The 15,676-nt window shown below is 33.9% G+C and overlaps 1 protein-coding gene across 1 annotated transcript in view; it reads left to right on the forward strand.

The window, feature by feature from the left end:
• The window catches only part of LOC145266425 (uncharacterized), a 156,124-nt gene extending 140,860 nt beyond the window's left edge, over positions 1 to 15,264 (forward strand). The window contains exons 8-10 of the mRNA XM_080122094.1: positions 2,191 to 2,295; positions 7,465 to 7,653; positions 15,065 to 15,264. Coding sequence (XP_079978220.1) covers positions 2,191 to 2,295; positions 7,465 to 7,653; positions 15,065 to 15,264 — 494 coding nt within the window. The remainder of the gene's footprint in view (positions 1 to 2,190; positions 2,296 to 7,464; positions 7,654 to 15,064) is intronic.
• The last annotated feature ends 412 nt before the right edge of the window (positions 15,265 to 15,676 follow it).

The raw sequence follows: 15,676 nt of genomic DNA on the forward strand, positions 1-15,676 counted from the left end.
AAACAAAAAACAAAAGACGGTCTCATAGTTAATCCCACAGTCAAACAACGTCGTAGCTAACTAGAGCCATGGCAGCCAATAAACCACAAAGTCCAAGACTCGAGTTTTGCCTTCATTTGCGCTCATCAGTTAGACATATCCGAACTCGGGATTTGAAACCCGAACCCGGGTTTAGAATCGTAGGTTTCGAATGGCCCCGCTTTCAAATCCTGGGTTCGGATATGTCTAACTGATGAGCCGAAATGAGGGCGAAACTCTACTTTTGGACTTTCGGTTTGTTGGCTGTCATATCTCTTGTGAGCTGCGACATTGTTAGTCTGTGGAAATAATTGTATAATCTCTCACATTCTGAAAAAATATGTGTGTATATATCCACTCTTATATAAAAGTCACTGTGTGTGTGAGTGTGTGAGAGAGAGAGCGGAAGAGAGAGAGAGAGAGAGAGAGTTCCACCTAGTTCCGAAACGACGCAGGCTATTCTTTGAAAATTCCCTGTATATCTATAATTTCTTGGTTGAGACTAATATATCCATACTGAAGCAATCATTCTGTTAACCTAATTTTGTTTTGTTTGAATCCATTTCGTCCTTAAATTTGAAATGGACGAGCAAGAATATTTTGGAAAGGTAATTTATATGACTGGCAGTGTTCTTCGATAGTTTTTTTGTACAGAAATTCATCCAATAAGTATGGAAAATCGAAAAAAATACGATCTTAAAAACAGTCTTTCTTATAGAAAAAAAATACAGGGAATATTTTACGTTACACCAGCCAAGAGAGATAATATAATCTCAGCAAATCATTTCTTCTTAAAAAAAACACCGATTTATCATAATCTCGAGATGTAGCTTAATGGCAGAGCAGTCGACTACAGCTCGAATGGTCCCCTGTTCAAATCCGAGTGTACCTCACCATTTTATTTTAATTTTTTTCTAATTAATGAGTTCAATTTGCGATAAAAGTAGAGGCGCCGTTTAAAATCACTGCGAGTCACTTCTTTGCTTGCATATTTTATAACGAAACATTAATCAGAAGTGCACAAGTGACTTTTTCAGGGCGTCTTTCATCAAGCCCAAATATCAGCTGACGTGTTATTGTAAACAAATACAGACGGAATTTGATGAAAAACATTATCATTATTATTATTATTTTTTTTTTTTTCGAATTAGTCCACCGGGAAATTATTTCTCGTAATATATAATAATCAATAGCGCACTGATTCTATCATAATACATTCGGAATCTGCAGAAGATGGCCGAGAGAATTGAATCAACTTCAGGCAAGTTTCACTCAGATCCATCGTTTTTAAATTACTCTAAAGTTAAAAGAAATCTCGTTATTATAGTGGAGTAGATCGCTAAAATCAGAGATAATGCAACTATCCAGCCAGTAATGTCTTCTTAGATCATGCCAAAACTTTTGACTTCATGAATCATAGTATTGTGCTCTACAAGACCAAGGCCTATGAATTTCAATTAAAAGTGGTGAGATGGATAGCAGTCTACTTTGCTAGTTTCACCTTTCGTACACGGTTTTCTGTCTAAAACTTGAAACATATCGTCTATGAGAAAAAAAGACGAAAGGTCGATGCCAACCAAATTTCTGAACTTTATCCAAAGAAGTGGTCATAAACGAATACATATATCGTAAACGTATATCATAGTAAATGTCTTATTTACGACAATTAATATGCGAAATGTTCCTGAAACCTAAGGACTGTGTGTGCTATATGAGAAAGAGTTATGTACGGATTATTTTATCATTTGACGTGATATCTTGGCTGCACATAATCGTAATTTTATGCTTCTGCGAACTTTTTTCCACGCATTTCTGTCTATATCTTCTCTTATTCACCAGGAAAAGGCACTTGCTCATAATTCCCTGTACATCTATAATTTCTTGGTTGAGACTAACATATCCATACTGAAGCAATCATTCTGTTAACCTAATTTTGTTTTGTTTGAATCCATTTCGTTCTTAAAACTGAAATGGACGAGCAAGAATATTTTGGAAAGGTGAAATATTACTTTAAACAGTGAATAGAAACTTTTGTAATTTTTTTTTTATTTTGAAATGAATTCTTTACTTTTCAGCAACACTTGAGTTTCTTTGTATTATAGAGGTATAATTGATTTCTCAACATTTTTATACAGTTTTAACTATTGGTGTTTTTTATTAATTATTTTTCAGGCTACAAAGTCTACAATATAAACCCGTCGGAATTGAGCTTAAGTAGCAACTTGTCTCTTCAGGTCAATGGAAGTTTACCCAGTGATTATTTTTGTACATTTTACAGTGAGTATAATTATAGACCCATAACCTGCATAATCTATATGCAGGGTGTCCATAAAGTCCGTGTGGGAATTTTAAAAAATTTATAACTTTATTTGTATTTGCAATAGAAATAATCTGTAAAATAGATTTGAAAGAAGTAAATCTATATTTTTTAAGCTTTTATTGAAATTTTATTTAACTTTCCACATGCCCTCCATCATTAGCAATACAAAGGGTAATACGATTTTGCAGTTCACGAAAAACATTTGCCAAATGATTTATAGTAATGCCTGAAATCACATTAGTTATTCTAGCTTTCAAATCTTCCAATGAACTCGGTTTGGTTGCATACACAACTGTTTTCACAAGTCCCCATAAAAAATCTAATGGAGTCAAATGGTCCAACCCTTCCGATCCATCTGTGAGGAAATTCCTGATTTAGAAACTGTCTAACGCGCCAAGCAAAATTACAAGGAGCTCCATCTTGTTGAAACACTGTACCATCTTTCAAGTTTAATTGTTCAAGTTGCGGAATAAAGTACTTCTGCAGCATATCTAAGTAGCTGTCACTGTTAATAACACGATCTTCAAAAAAATATGGCCCTAAGATTCGATTTATTCCCAAAGCACACCACACATTAACTTTAAGAGAGTCCTTTTCATGTTGAACAGTTTCATTTGGGTTTTCAGTTCCCCAAATTCGGCAATTATGCCTGTTGACCTTGCCACTAATGTGAAATGTTGCTTCATCAGAAAACAGTAAATTACTCACAAATGCATCATCATTGCAAAGTTTTTCATTGAACTGGTGACAGAAAGTTATCCGTGCATAATAATCCTCTTCTAACAACTGTTTATGTAATTGAATTTTGTAAGCTTTCATATGAAGTTTTGCCCGCAGAATCTTATGCACAGTAGACTTTGGTAGCCCGAGCTCCAATGATGCCCGTCTTACAGACTTTCTTGGACTTGCAGTAAAGGATTCTTCTATGGAAGCAACACTTTCATCACTGACACATGGCCTTCCAGACCGTGGTTTATCATGGACAGAGCCTGTCTCTTTAAATTTTTTCATCCATTTAACAATGGTGTTCCTATGAGGCGCTTTTTTATTGCATTCAATTCTAAACTTTCTTTGTACAGCAATAGTAGATTTCAATTCAGCCAACCAAAGGACACAGTTTACTTTTTCCTCAATTGAAGCCATGGGATCAAATTGATTCTGAAAAACAAAAGAAAATATTTTTTACATATTTTTTACTCATCTAAAAATTGTTACGAATTCTCTGGTGATAAATTATTCAATAACTATACTTAAAACTAGATACATGAAACTTTATAACATTTTTTACAGATTATTTCTATCACAAATATAAATAAAGTTATAAATTTCTTAAAGTGAACACGAATTTTATGGACACCCTGTATATATATATATATATATATATATATATATATATATATATATATATATATATATATATATATATATATATGGGGAAGTTAAAAGAAGAGAATAAAATCAATTCTTGAAGAGGATAACAAAACTTTTGGAGCTTGTATAGGAATCAGTAAAGGGAGAAAATGAAGGTATAAAAACTATATATATATATATATATATATATGTATATATATTAGACATTAAGAGGAGATTATAGATAGATATATAAATACCCGTTTACATACACCTTTCACGATAAAGATAGAACCCAGAATTAGATAGAATCAAGCAATTGCATTGACAATAACCATATGGTTAGGTCGTCAGTATTGCATACTTCATGAGTGCGACGACCTGGGTTCGCGCCTATGTCGGAGCACGTCACTGATGAGATGCAGCACATCGAAACCCATTTTGGGTCTGGCGTTGTCGGTTGTCGATGCAATTGCTCAATTCTATCTAATTCTGGGTTCTATCTTTATCGTGAAATGTGTATGTGAACGGGTATATATATATATATATATATATATATATATATATATATATATATATATATATTAATTTGTTTAATAAGGGTATACATCAATTGGGAGTCATGAGTAGAAAGGAACTCAAAACCAATTGGATTCAAGTCCAGTGAGCATGCAGGATGTCCCAAGAGATGAACTCCATCTTCTTGCAAAAAGGTAAAGGTCCGTCATGCAGCGTGGATTTAGCATTATCTTGTTGAAATAACCATTCATTACCACACAAACGATGCCCCTCCCCGTCATCAAGAATGCTTTTTTTGTAGCATGCTAACATAACCAGTCGGTCTCTGACGACCCCTCACCACCTGTAGCTCCATCGTCCATCCGTAAGAAAAGGCACTCCACATATTAGAAACCCCCCACCACCACTATGGCGTGTGGGAGACAGGTTTTCGTTATGCCAATATCGTTGAAAGCCACCAAGACTATCTAGATTGAATTTTTTCTACTCAGAAAACAGGACTTTCTTCCATTGCTCAACGTCCTAATCTTAAGCGGTCCACCTTGTTACGTGGAAGCAGGTGAGGAATTTGTTTACGCTTTTTATTTATCATGCTTTTTTGTTGTAATCTCGTCTGATGGTTACTGGACTGCAATCAGCATCTGTGTGCCTTAATTTGACCAGAAGAAAGACCCCTTTCTTTCACAACAACCCACCTTATTCTCTTATACAACGCAGGAGAAATTTGGAGGGAGGAGTCTACCAGTGAATTTTGCTTTTCCATAATTCTCCCTATTCTTTCGAAAGTTGCAAATCATAGTTTTACTGAAGTTGAAGTCCAATCTAAACAAATTCAAAGTCCAATGTGCAAGTCCAATGTAAACCAATTCAAAGTCCAATGTGCAAGGGACAGGAAAGCAGTTCGATCAGTACACACACAGACACAGTGACATGCCACCAACACGATCCAGCGTACACAATTACCAACCGGCCGTTCTTTCCTCTCCCCTTGTCTTCCAAAACGACCTGAATTTATAGTTGTCGAAAACTAACTGATTTGCATATATGCACGAGATTTTGCGAGAGTTTCCGAGATCATACCATTACAAAACGCCGTCGGCGCCATCTTGGAATTCTTTTTTTATCCTAGCTTCGCAGCGATGACAAAGCACACACGCACACTTAGGTCGTTTGTACGGTAAGCCCTCATTTTCACAGCTGTTGCCACACGATTTACCTTAGCTGCGATCGCCCGCTGTGAGAAGCCATGCTCAACTTCACTAAGTTTGTTCGCTTTAGGCATGGTGACACCTTTACGCAGTGATTGCTAATTTGTAACTGAACTAAAAAAAAAAAAATAAATAAAATTTTTTATACCCCTGGTTTTATAATTTGGATCAAGTGTAAAATACCTTATTTTATAAAAATGTAAATTTCTGAATTAAATATTTAGAATGTAGCCTTTTTTCCATAACATTTAAGGTTGTATTATTGGTAACCTTAATGGGAAGGAGTTTAAAAGCTATCCTTAAAAAAGTTTTTTTTTTACGATTTTCAAGTGGTCTTAAATTTTGGATCAGAATTGAAATCTTATAAAATCAATACTAGATTCTTTACAGCGCAATGTAAACTAGAATCTATTATGGACTAAGTTGCTGCGGGGAGGAATATGGAGCTTCCTCATGGTGTACCGCGATGGCTCAACTACAGCAATTAATCGATTTGATGAAAAATGGGCGATTTCACCGATTTCGATGACAATAAAAATATGGGTGTGTGACACATTTATTGATCATCATTCAATCCCAGGCAACGTCCGTTCACCCTGGTAGTACACACACAGATATATATATATATATATATATATATATATATATATATATATATATATATATATATATATATATTACTTTTGTTTACCTTAAAACAAGGGATATTGTCACTGAAACATAAGGGTTACTATGATAGCAGCCAAATTTATAAGGGAAAAATCTAAATAGGAAGTTGGGCAGCAAGATATTTGTTCTTGTTACATTTACATTTCTGTATAATATTGGTACGATCACGGAAACAGATGGTAGGGAGGACATTTCAAAGGCAAGTGGTATGATGGAAGACGTTATTATAGTAGAAACTCTTTTGGCATCTAAAGACCTCCACAGTGAACAGCTGCGAATTTTCTGTTAGTTTATTCGGGGATATTTACGTTTGAAGTACAAATGCATTAAGTTATTCCGAGTACATCGATGCGACAGAGGTTGGAGATTGGCAGCCAATGCGGAGTCTATTAGATTAGAAATTCTTCTTTTTTGGTTTTGCATCTTGTACAAAATGATGAGGCTAGTACATCATGTGACAATAATTCATATGAGCTTAGAGATGCACGATACTCGTAGATCTGAGAAGTTCCCTGTTCTGGTAGAGCGCACCTACCGCTTTGCATCAGACTGGCAGTATCTTCTAAGCATTTATTCCATTTCAAGTTGCCTAAGGAGTTTAAACGTTGAAATCTTGAGAAGGGTATTATAGGCTATGATGTACGTGTTTAGTAAAATAACTTATATGAAATTAAATAAAACAAATTAAAAATGCATTAACTTATCTAGATTGCAGAACTCTTAGAAATTTTTTGCAGGCCTTTTGGGGGGACTCCTTAATTGAGAAACAGTGTATCGGAATAAAATGTACTTACTACAGACACGCACTTGGCCGGAAAAAACAAAAAACATTCGATGGCAGGAAGAAACAAAAACGTGGTCAGTTGTCGAAATAAAATAAGTGTTGATTGATTCAAACCCAACAATCAAGATTAATTACCATATTTTTTTCACTTTAGTTTCATCATAGTTCACGAACAGGCCTTGTTTTCTGAGCACAGACGTCATCCCAATGATTTTTATTTTTGCCAATAATATAATAGGTTTGATATGATGATGTATATATTACAATAACCAATAATATACTGTGAGTGTTTAGTAATATTATTGATATAAAATTCACTATAAAGACAGAAGTGAATTAGCTTATTTCACTTGTTCTTGCGGAACCGTTAAGAACTTTTTGTGGAACCTTAGTGTTCGAGCAGGATATCTGTTCAGAAACGCTTTTCTCTCATGTTTTCATTTAAATTGATATGTCACACTTTAGCTTGAAATGTCATGTACATCGTTAAACACACAGTTTGGATAGGCCCATCCTCAATTACATTATCAGGCGGAAGTATGCAATCTCATGATTTGTATGTTCTTGTATATTTTTTTTCTTTTTTATTCTTTCAGATTCTAAAAATGTTTCCCTCGGAACGAATAAATCACAAAGCAACGTTTGTTCTGTTCCCAAACTTTCAAAGAGTGACAAACTTCATTTAATAATTACATTGAATGGGGTCGACCCACTAGACAAACAGTTCCAGATCACCGTTTTTGCCGCGAAACCATCAGTAGAATATTGTCGATTTGGACCGACCGGTAAGTTCATAACATCCCTCTGCCTGTTCTACAAGTATTTTAATGGTGAATGCTCTGACGAACTGAATACACTTGTGCCCCCACGACGTAGACACCCTCGACAAACCCGACAGGCAGCTAAATCCCACCCCCACACAATAGAGAAAACTCCAGTAGTTTCTTCCCCAGAACCGCTAGACTCTGGAATTCCATTCCAGGTCCCTGCTTCCCTAACTGTACTGACATGCAGAAGTTCAAGTGTAACGTGAACCGACATCTTGCTGCCCAAATCCCAATATAGTGCTCCAGTAGTTGCTTCCCCTGGTAGTAGCTCCTACACCAAAGTGGCAATGTGCCTTGTTTGGGGTGAAAATGCAAAAAAAAAAAAAAAAAAACCCTAACATGATCGATAAGTTCACATGAAAGGAAAATCAAATAGTTTCTTCCCCAGAACCGCTAGACTCTGGAATTCCATAACTGTACTGACATGCAGAAGATCAAAAGGAAAATCAAGTGAGGCTAGCGCAAGTCACCAAAGTCATAATGGGTCAAAGTGTGTACAAAATTCGGCGGCAGTGGCAGTGTCTGGTTCAAAATAATCTCACACCCATCATAAAGTGGGAAATTCTAAAAAAAAATCCAATACTTGTAAATCTCTATATTCCCCTTGCCTTTTTTTTTGTTTGCATGAAATTTTTTTATTATTAATGTTAGGGATATTATTATTAATTAATAGATATTCTTCTTATTATTAATGTTAGTGATATTATTATTAATTAATAGATATTATTATTATTAATGTTAGGGATAGAGACAAATTATTAAATATTAGAAACGAATCGTCGATTGTTTGTAGGCATTATAAATCCCACCTTCTTAGCAACTTCACACCAAACTGCAATTAATCCGCTAAACACTATTTCCCCCAAGCAGATTATCTTAACGCTTAACTTTAACCTATAATTGTAATTATATATTCACCTTAGTCTGATTTTCTTAAATTAAATCATCCAACCTATATTATTTAAAACTCTAAATGTTCCGAAAACTAAGTAAAAAACTCCATCTTTTTATACCCCCCTAAATTTGACTCAAACTCTATTATTACCCAATAAATTTATAACTGTTTGCCTTTCATGTTATTACTCTTGATAATTATAAATCTATTAGATTATAATTATAAATCTGTAATTGGTTACCCCTATTATTTAATATAAAATGACTTTATATTAATTTTATGGACGCATCTTAAATAGGACGCATCTTGATTATATCTGCCCCAACCACTGCCACCACCGCCGAGTTTTGTAGATACTTTGACCCATTATGATTTTGATGGCTTACGCTAGCCGCACTTGTTTTCTCTTTCCGTGCTTTTATGACATTTCCATTTTCTTCCTTTTATATTTTATGCCTTTTAACAATTTCTTCTTCATGACATCCCCAATCTCCTTCCTTTCCTTCTCTATTTTTTAATTTTAATTCTAATTTATTTAAATATACTTTTTCTCTCTTCCCCATCCCTTCTCCTCCTTTCTTTCCCCCTTCTCTCCTCTCCTCTTTATCCATTACTCCAACTCTTGATTTTTAATATCCATATGTAATTAAAAATCTTTTTCTTACAATTTATTTTGGCTTAAATTGTCTGATGACATAGGCTGGATAATTTGTTTCTCCCGCCTATAGAAACAATCTTGTACAGATTTAAGCAAATACTCCCGAGGTTGAAATAATAAAAACATTAAGATTTTATAAATATACTAGCATGGATACCCAGCCTTGCCAGGGTCGACATGAAGTTTAGTTTTGCCACACCTGCTATAGTAAGAATATTGAGCAGTTTTTCATTATTATATGTCAACTCCATCGTTACCCCAACAAAAATTTAAAAAACAAAAGAACGAATGAAAACACGAAAATGTAACCCCCCCCCCCCGAAAAAAGAAGTACGTGACAAATTCTTTACCAGATATTTCGGCAGAAGGGATACGAAGAGAAGTTATTCTCCGGATATTAAGCACCTTTTTATGACTATATTCCAGTTTAAGCGAATTTCTTTTATGCTGCCGCAGTCTAGAAAGATTTGTAATTACGGTTTGTAGCAACGAAAACAAGCTGTAAATAATTCAGTTTCAAAAATATCAAAGTAGAATTTGTGTGAACCGAATGTTTATGCTATAAAAATGATGAGTTATGACTTATTTCGTTATTAAAAGAAACAAAAAATAGCTACGATGTAAAAAAAAAATGTGAAGAAAAAAAAACTGGTAAAAAAATGTAAATGAAAGTTGTTTTCTTTTGGGTTTTTTTTTTTTGTTTTAAATAAAGAATTGTAGTTTAATTGAATTGTTTGTTTATTTTAAAATAAAAATTCAGTGGACCAAAACGTTAATTGCGAAATCGCGGAATTTATTTTATTTAAACTAATTCAAAAAATATTGCTTGAAAGTTTTTAGTTTTAATATCCGCCGAAAAAGAAAACAACAAAAATAAAGAACACCGTTCGTGCCTAAAGGAACTCAAACCGATTTATAAGAAATCGATGTCGGTAAAAATAAATTAAATTAAACATGTTACCAATACGAATCAAATTTAAATAATAAACTTAAATAGAACACTTAAAATAATTCTCTCACTATAAACAATAACTAATACACCGCTATTTAATAAAATCGATTGTCCTTAATGTAATATGCAAATGATGTCACCTCTTAATCTTATATTATATAATTTGAGGTTGTTATTTTTCAAAGGTAAGGTAACCAGTGAAATATAACGAGGTTAATACAAGAGTACTCAATAACTGTGTAGAGCAAGTTACACTTTAAATTTGTTTTTACATAAGCAGTATTTGTTGCTACACAGTCATGAGCATGTTTCAGTCTTCTAGTGTTTAATAACTAGATACCTCTTCAGGCAACGACGCTTATATTGAAAAGCGGAATTCTTAATGAAAAACGAAAATCAACTTTCAGCAAAAGGGGTTCTTTGGTAAAAAGGAGGTGGTCAGGGGTTGAAATTCAGCTGTGCGGAGAACAAGATTAATCGGGTGTGGATTTATTTATTTATTTAAATTTATTTATTTATTTATTCATCAATTTATTTATTCATTCACTTATTTTTATGGTTGGGTTGGGGGATGGATTAGGTGAGATTGGAGGTAGTCAAATTCTGGGATCTAAATATAGATGCTATCTCACACAAGTGTTTGTTCCATGTGTCTGCTGCTTGCTATGGGTCATAGACTAGTATATTATAATTCCTTTTTTTTTCTTCTTTATCTTTTTCTAGTATATTATAATTCCGTTTTTTTTTTTTTTAAATCTCTTTTATCTGCGTGTTCTTAGGTCTTTCTGCGAAAAGGTTAAAGATTCCCCAGGATCTATTGACCATTATTTTCAACTCTTAAGGGTCGGTTAAGGGAAGGGAGGGGAATAGATGTAAATGGGTATACGACGTTGGGAGAAGAGGAAGGAGAGGAAAACGAAGGAGAAGGAAAGGAAGAGAAAAGGAGAAGGAGGAAGAGAGAAGAAAGAGAAGGGGGCTCATAATTTATTAAATGGTGGTAATTTGTTTTCACTCACCTAAAACCTGTTTTTCAGAGCATCTCTAATATTTATTACGATTGTATTTTTAAATTTAAATGTTCATTTATTAATTAAAGCCAGTTTGTAGTCTGAAAACGTTTCGGAATAATAGTAATTGTAAACACAGTGTGTGTGTGTGTGTGTGTGTGTGTGTGTGTGTGTGTGTGTGTGTGTGTGTGAAAGAAATCTAAAATCTTGCAAATTACAATTTACGACATTTATTAGTCGAACAAAGGATATAAAATAAAGATAGTTATTTCCTTATTCCAGAGAGTTTCAAAGAATGACGCTTTTTATCGGAGGAAAAACAATTACATATTATTATTACTATAATAGTTTTTAAATACTAGTGTTTCATCCTTTCGGGAACCATCAGTGCAGGGTGACACGATTACTGCCGGTCGGGAGATTCAAACCCGGCAATGAAGCCATCTCTGACTCCATTAGCAAGGAATTAATCCCACGGCCAACCTCAACCATGAGAAATATCGTTGAAATTTAAACATTTATTTTTAAATGTCGTAACATCCGACCATATTGATCTAATGATTATAACATCATGATCTGCACATGTGAGATTAAGTGACCGACTTTTCAGTTCAATTTTAAAGTGTTCTTAAAGGGGCTCACATTATTATTATTATTATTATTATTATTATTATTATTATATATAATAATAATAATGATAACAATAATAATAATGTATATATATATATATGTATATGACAAGACGTTGCAATCATCATATATATATATTCCTGCACTGATAATTGCGTAAGAATGGAACACTAATGAATGTAGGTCAAATAATTAATATTATAAAAATATTATTATAAGCCTATTTCAATTAGTATTGGGCCTCTTTAAGAGACTTATAATGAGATGTCCACCTTAGCATGAAGCAGATTTACGGCGTCGACTATTGACCAATATTGGACTGGCTTTCTGTATGTGTTCGCTTGCCTCAACATGATGTAGGACGTAATTCTTCTTCTTTTCTCCTGATAATTTTAGGTCATCTGGGGGTTGAATATTGGACTACAGAGTCAAATGTGAATTACGACTGGGTTTGGATCTTTTGACTAGCAGTAATTATCACTTCTTACATTGATGATTTTGTAAGCACGAAACACTTGTATGTGTAGATAAAATTATTTACATTTATTTATAAAAATATTATATATATATATATATATATATATATATATATATATATATATATATATATATATATATATAAAATGAAAATTACAATTGAATTTACCAAAATGATCCAAAATTGTAAAATTAAAGTAAATTATAAATATTAAAGAATTAATATTTATAAAATTATCTCAGCCAGATATAAAAAGCTCGATAAAACCAAATAAGAAATAGAGCTTATAATATGAGCAAACAGTTAATGAAATATGTTAAAAAAAAACACCTTGAAATGAGTTAAAACATATTTTATCTGAAAAGGAAACACTAGATAAATGGATAGTCCTTAATCCGCGGAATTTCGAAGAAATGCTCTCCTTCTCATCAGAGGGTAGGAATTAGCAAAATGCGGGATCGGATTTTGCATGCAGAAGTATTTGATGAAACAACAAATAAGTCAAATATCTTACTTGAAAACAAAATAAGTTAAGCAGAGGGAATATGGTAAAGAAAAAGGTGATTACACATTAATTTTTATCTTCCACCAGACTATCCATTAATGTGTAATCACCTTTTTCTTTACCATATTCCCTCTGCTTAACTTATTTTGTTTTCAAGTAAGATATTTGACTTATTTGTTGTTTCATCAAATACTTCTGCATGCAAAATCCGATCCCGCATTTTGCTAATTCCTACCCTCTGATGAGTAGGAGAGTATTTCTTCGAAATTCCGCGGATTAAGGACTATCCATTTATCTAGTGTTTCCTTTTCAGATTAAATATGTTTTAACTCATTTCAAAGTGTTTTTTAACATATTTCATTAACTGTTTGCTCCTATATATATATATATATATATATATATATATATATATATATATATATATATATATATATATATATCAAAAATGGTAATTAGTAAAAACCTGAAGAGAGTGCTCAATACTATTGCAGAGTAAATATATATTTTTTATTACCGTTTTAGCTGCTTCGTTACACATGTTTCGATTGCCGAATCGTATCAACGATCCAATAACTTTATCAGACTTTACAAAAATAATTATTATGATTAGGAAAAAATATATTAGAAAAAGCAGAAAAAGGGGAAAAGAATTTCAATTCCAATTCGACATCAGCAACAGTTAAGTTTTAAGATTCAAGAAACATTGCAAGGTGGTAAGGGGCGAGGGGGAGTTTAAAATATTAAACTAGACACGTAAAGGAATAGAAAGAGAAAGAGAGAGAGAGAGTGGAAAAGAAGGGCGTAAGATGAGTAAAACTTTGAAGTCAGAGGTGGGGGGAGGAGAAAGAGAGGGATAAGAAATAAAGGAGAAGGAGAGAGACAAACAGTTAATATTGTGGCGCTAAACTCATCAAAAAGTATATTAAAATTCTGTTTAATTATGATTTAAATGAGAAATTCATCCTCAATTGTTAAAGTGAGGAGTGAATATCTAAAAGTCAACCAGCAAAATGTGTTGCCTTGAACTGTTTGGACGTTTGGTGGCTGACTATGGTTTTTGGTAGGCTTTCACATGGCGCAGTGATCCGAACCGAAAAAGACGCCTTCCGCCGATTAAGCCCAAATCATCTTTTATTTCTGCAAATCTATTATCATGTCTTATATGGAGCATTGTTGTCATAGTTAGGCTGGTGAATCCCTGTCTTGTTTTAGAGTTCTTGATGAGGTGCAGGATCGTATCAGTAATTCCTTCTTCTCTGCATCCTGACTGAGATTAGCTACATCACGTCTATGAGAGATCATAGACGTGATGTAGCTAATCTCAGTCTTTTTATTGTCTTGCTTTTTGTTTCATCATGCTTGACTCATTGATCTAGTCTCCATCAGTTCACTATTTTTATACGTCATTGAAATACAGCTTCCTATTCCAGGAGTTTCTTTCCAAGAACTGCAAGGTTGGGGAACTCTTTTCCTGGTGACTGTTTTCCTCCTACCCACAACCTTCGTCTTTTCAAGACATCTTCTGTCTTTGCGATAATCATCTTTCGTTCTCGTTAGCTCTTTACATCAAGTGGCTTCATGTCTTGTCTGGAACGATTTCTAAAAAAAAAAAAAAAGGTACAGCATCTCCAAGTTTCTACAAAGCTCTGCACGGAGCTGATGTGAAGAAGAGGTCGTCAGGCACATTATATTTGCAGCGCATGATGTTAAAAGTGTGGGGGGATAAGTTGAGGGCCTCTCTATTTATCTCCTTCCCACGATGAGTTGAGATGATGCAAGAGTCGAAAAGTGCGATTTGAAGCGTCAGCAAACTAGACAAACAGTAGTCTGACCGGCAACAGATGCCTGGGCATTCCTTTCGGCATTCCCCGGTAGAGGGTCTTCGGGAGACTAGCAATAAACTAACCTATTTTCAAAAAGTGAGAAGATAGAAACTAGGAGGTTGGACCTGCTAGAACTACATGTCGGCCAACAGTAAATAATTTATCTCAACAATGATTTAAAATCTGGTAGATTTATTGCTGAGGGAAATCAGCTGTGTGAAGCCCGCGAACCATTTACTTTACAAGTCTCTGAACCCACTCCAGGTGCTGAATATCTCGAACGAATATGTAAAGTCTGTAATTAATTAGCGATTCCATGGTGGCATCTAAAAATGCTTCCATGGAATCGTTAATAGAATTCGCAAAGACACAATCATTTATATTCATAGTTGATAATCCGTTTACTTTCTTCTTTTTACAGGAGGAGAAATCGACATTGTCTTTGATCGGAAGCTCAATACATCAAAGCTAAACAAGTGTAATGAGATTTTTGCAAACATAAGTCAACTAGGATCTGGCGCATCCTGCGTTTGGCGGTCTTCAAGACATGTAACTATCATCGTTGGAAACGGCGATGATTTAATCGTTAAAGGTATGATAATTAATTCAAGCATTTTCTGAGAATTTATTTCACAAATCACAAAGCTGAAATATTTATCGATTTTTTTTTAATGATTTTGTAATGATAATATGTGTTCCTATTTACTTGCCTCCCTACGAGACTTAGACGCAAGGTCAGTTTTTAATGTAGGGGGAAAAACAAGCTCCCTAAAATGGGACATTTTTTATTGAAATTTTTTTTTAATTGCCTCAGTCTAGAGGTATTTCTCCTTCATTGATGGAGGACAGACAATATGAAACATCAGGACAACCGAATAATTCCAACCATCTGAGTTCTAAGTCTTTGTGTAACAAAAGAGGCTGAAATGTATTGAGGTTGCTGGTTTCTTTTCAAATCAACTACTCGATTTCGGGAACAAAGTAGTGTCTGATTTAAGGTTGTGATGCTTATTTGAAGACTTTTGTCTGATTG

The sequence above is a fragment of the Euprymna scolopes genome, chromosome 41, assembly GCF_053919585.1.
Source record: "Euprymna scolopes isolate OS-2025 chromosome 41, ASM5391958v1, whole genome shotgun sequence".
In the NCBI taxonomy this organism is placed as follows: domain Eukaryota; kingdom Metazoa; phylum Mollusca; class Cephalopoda; order Sepiida; family Sepiolidae; genus Euprymna; species Euprymna scolopes.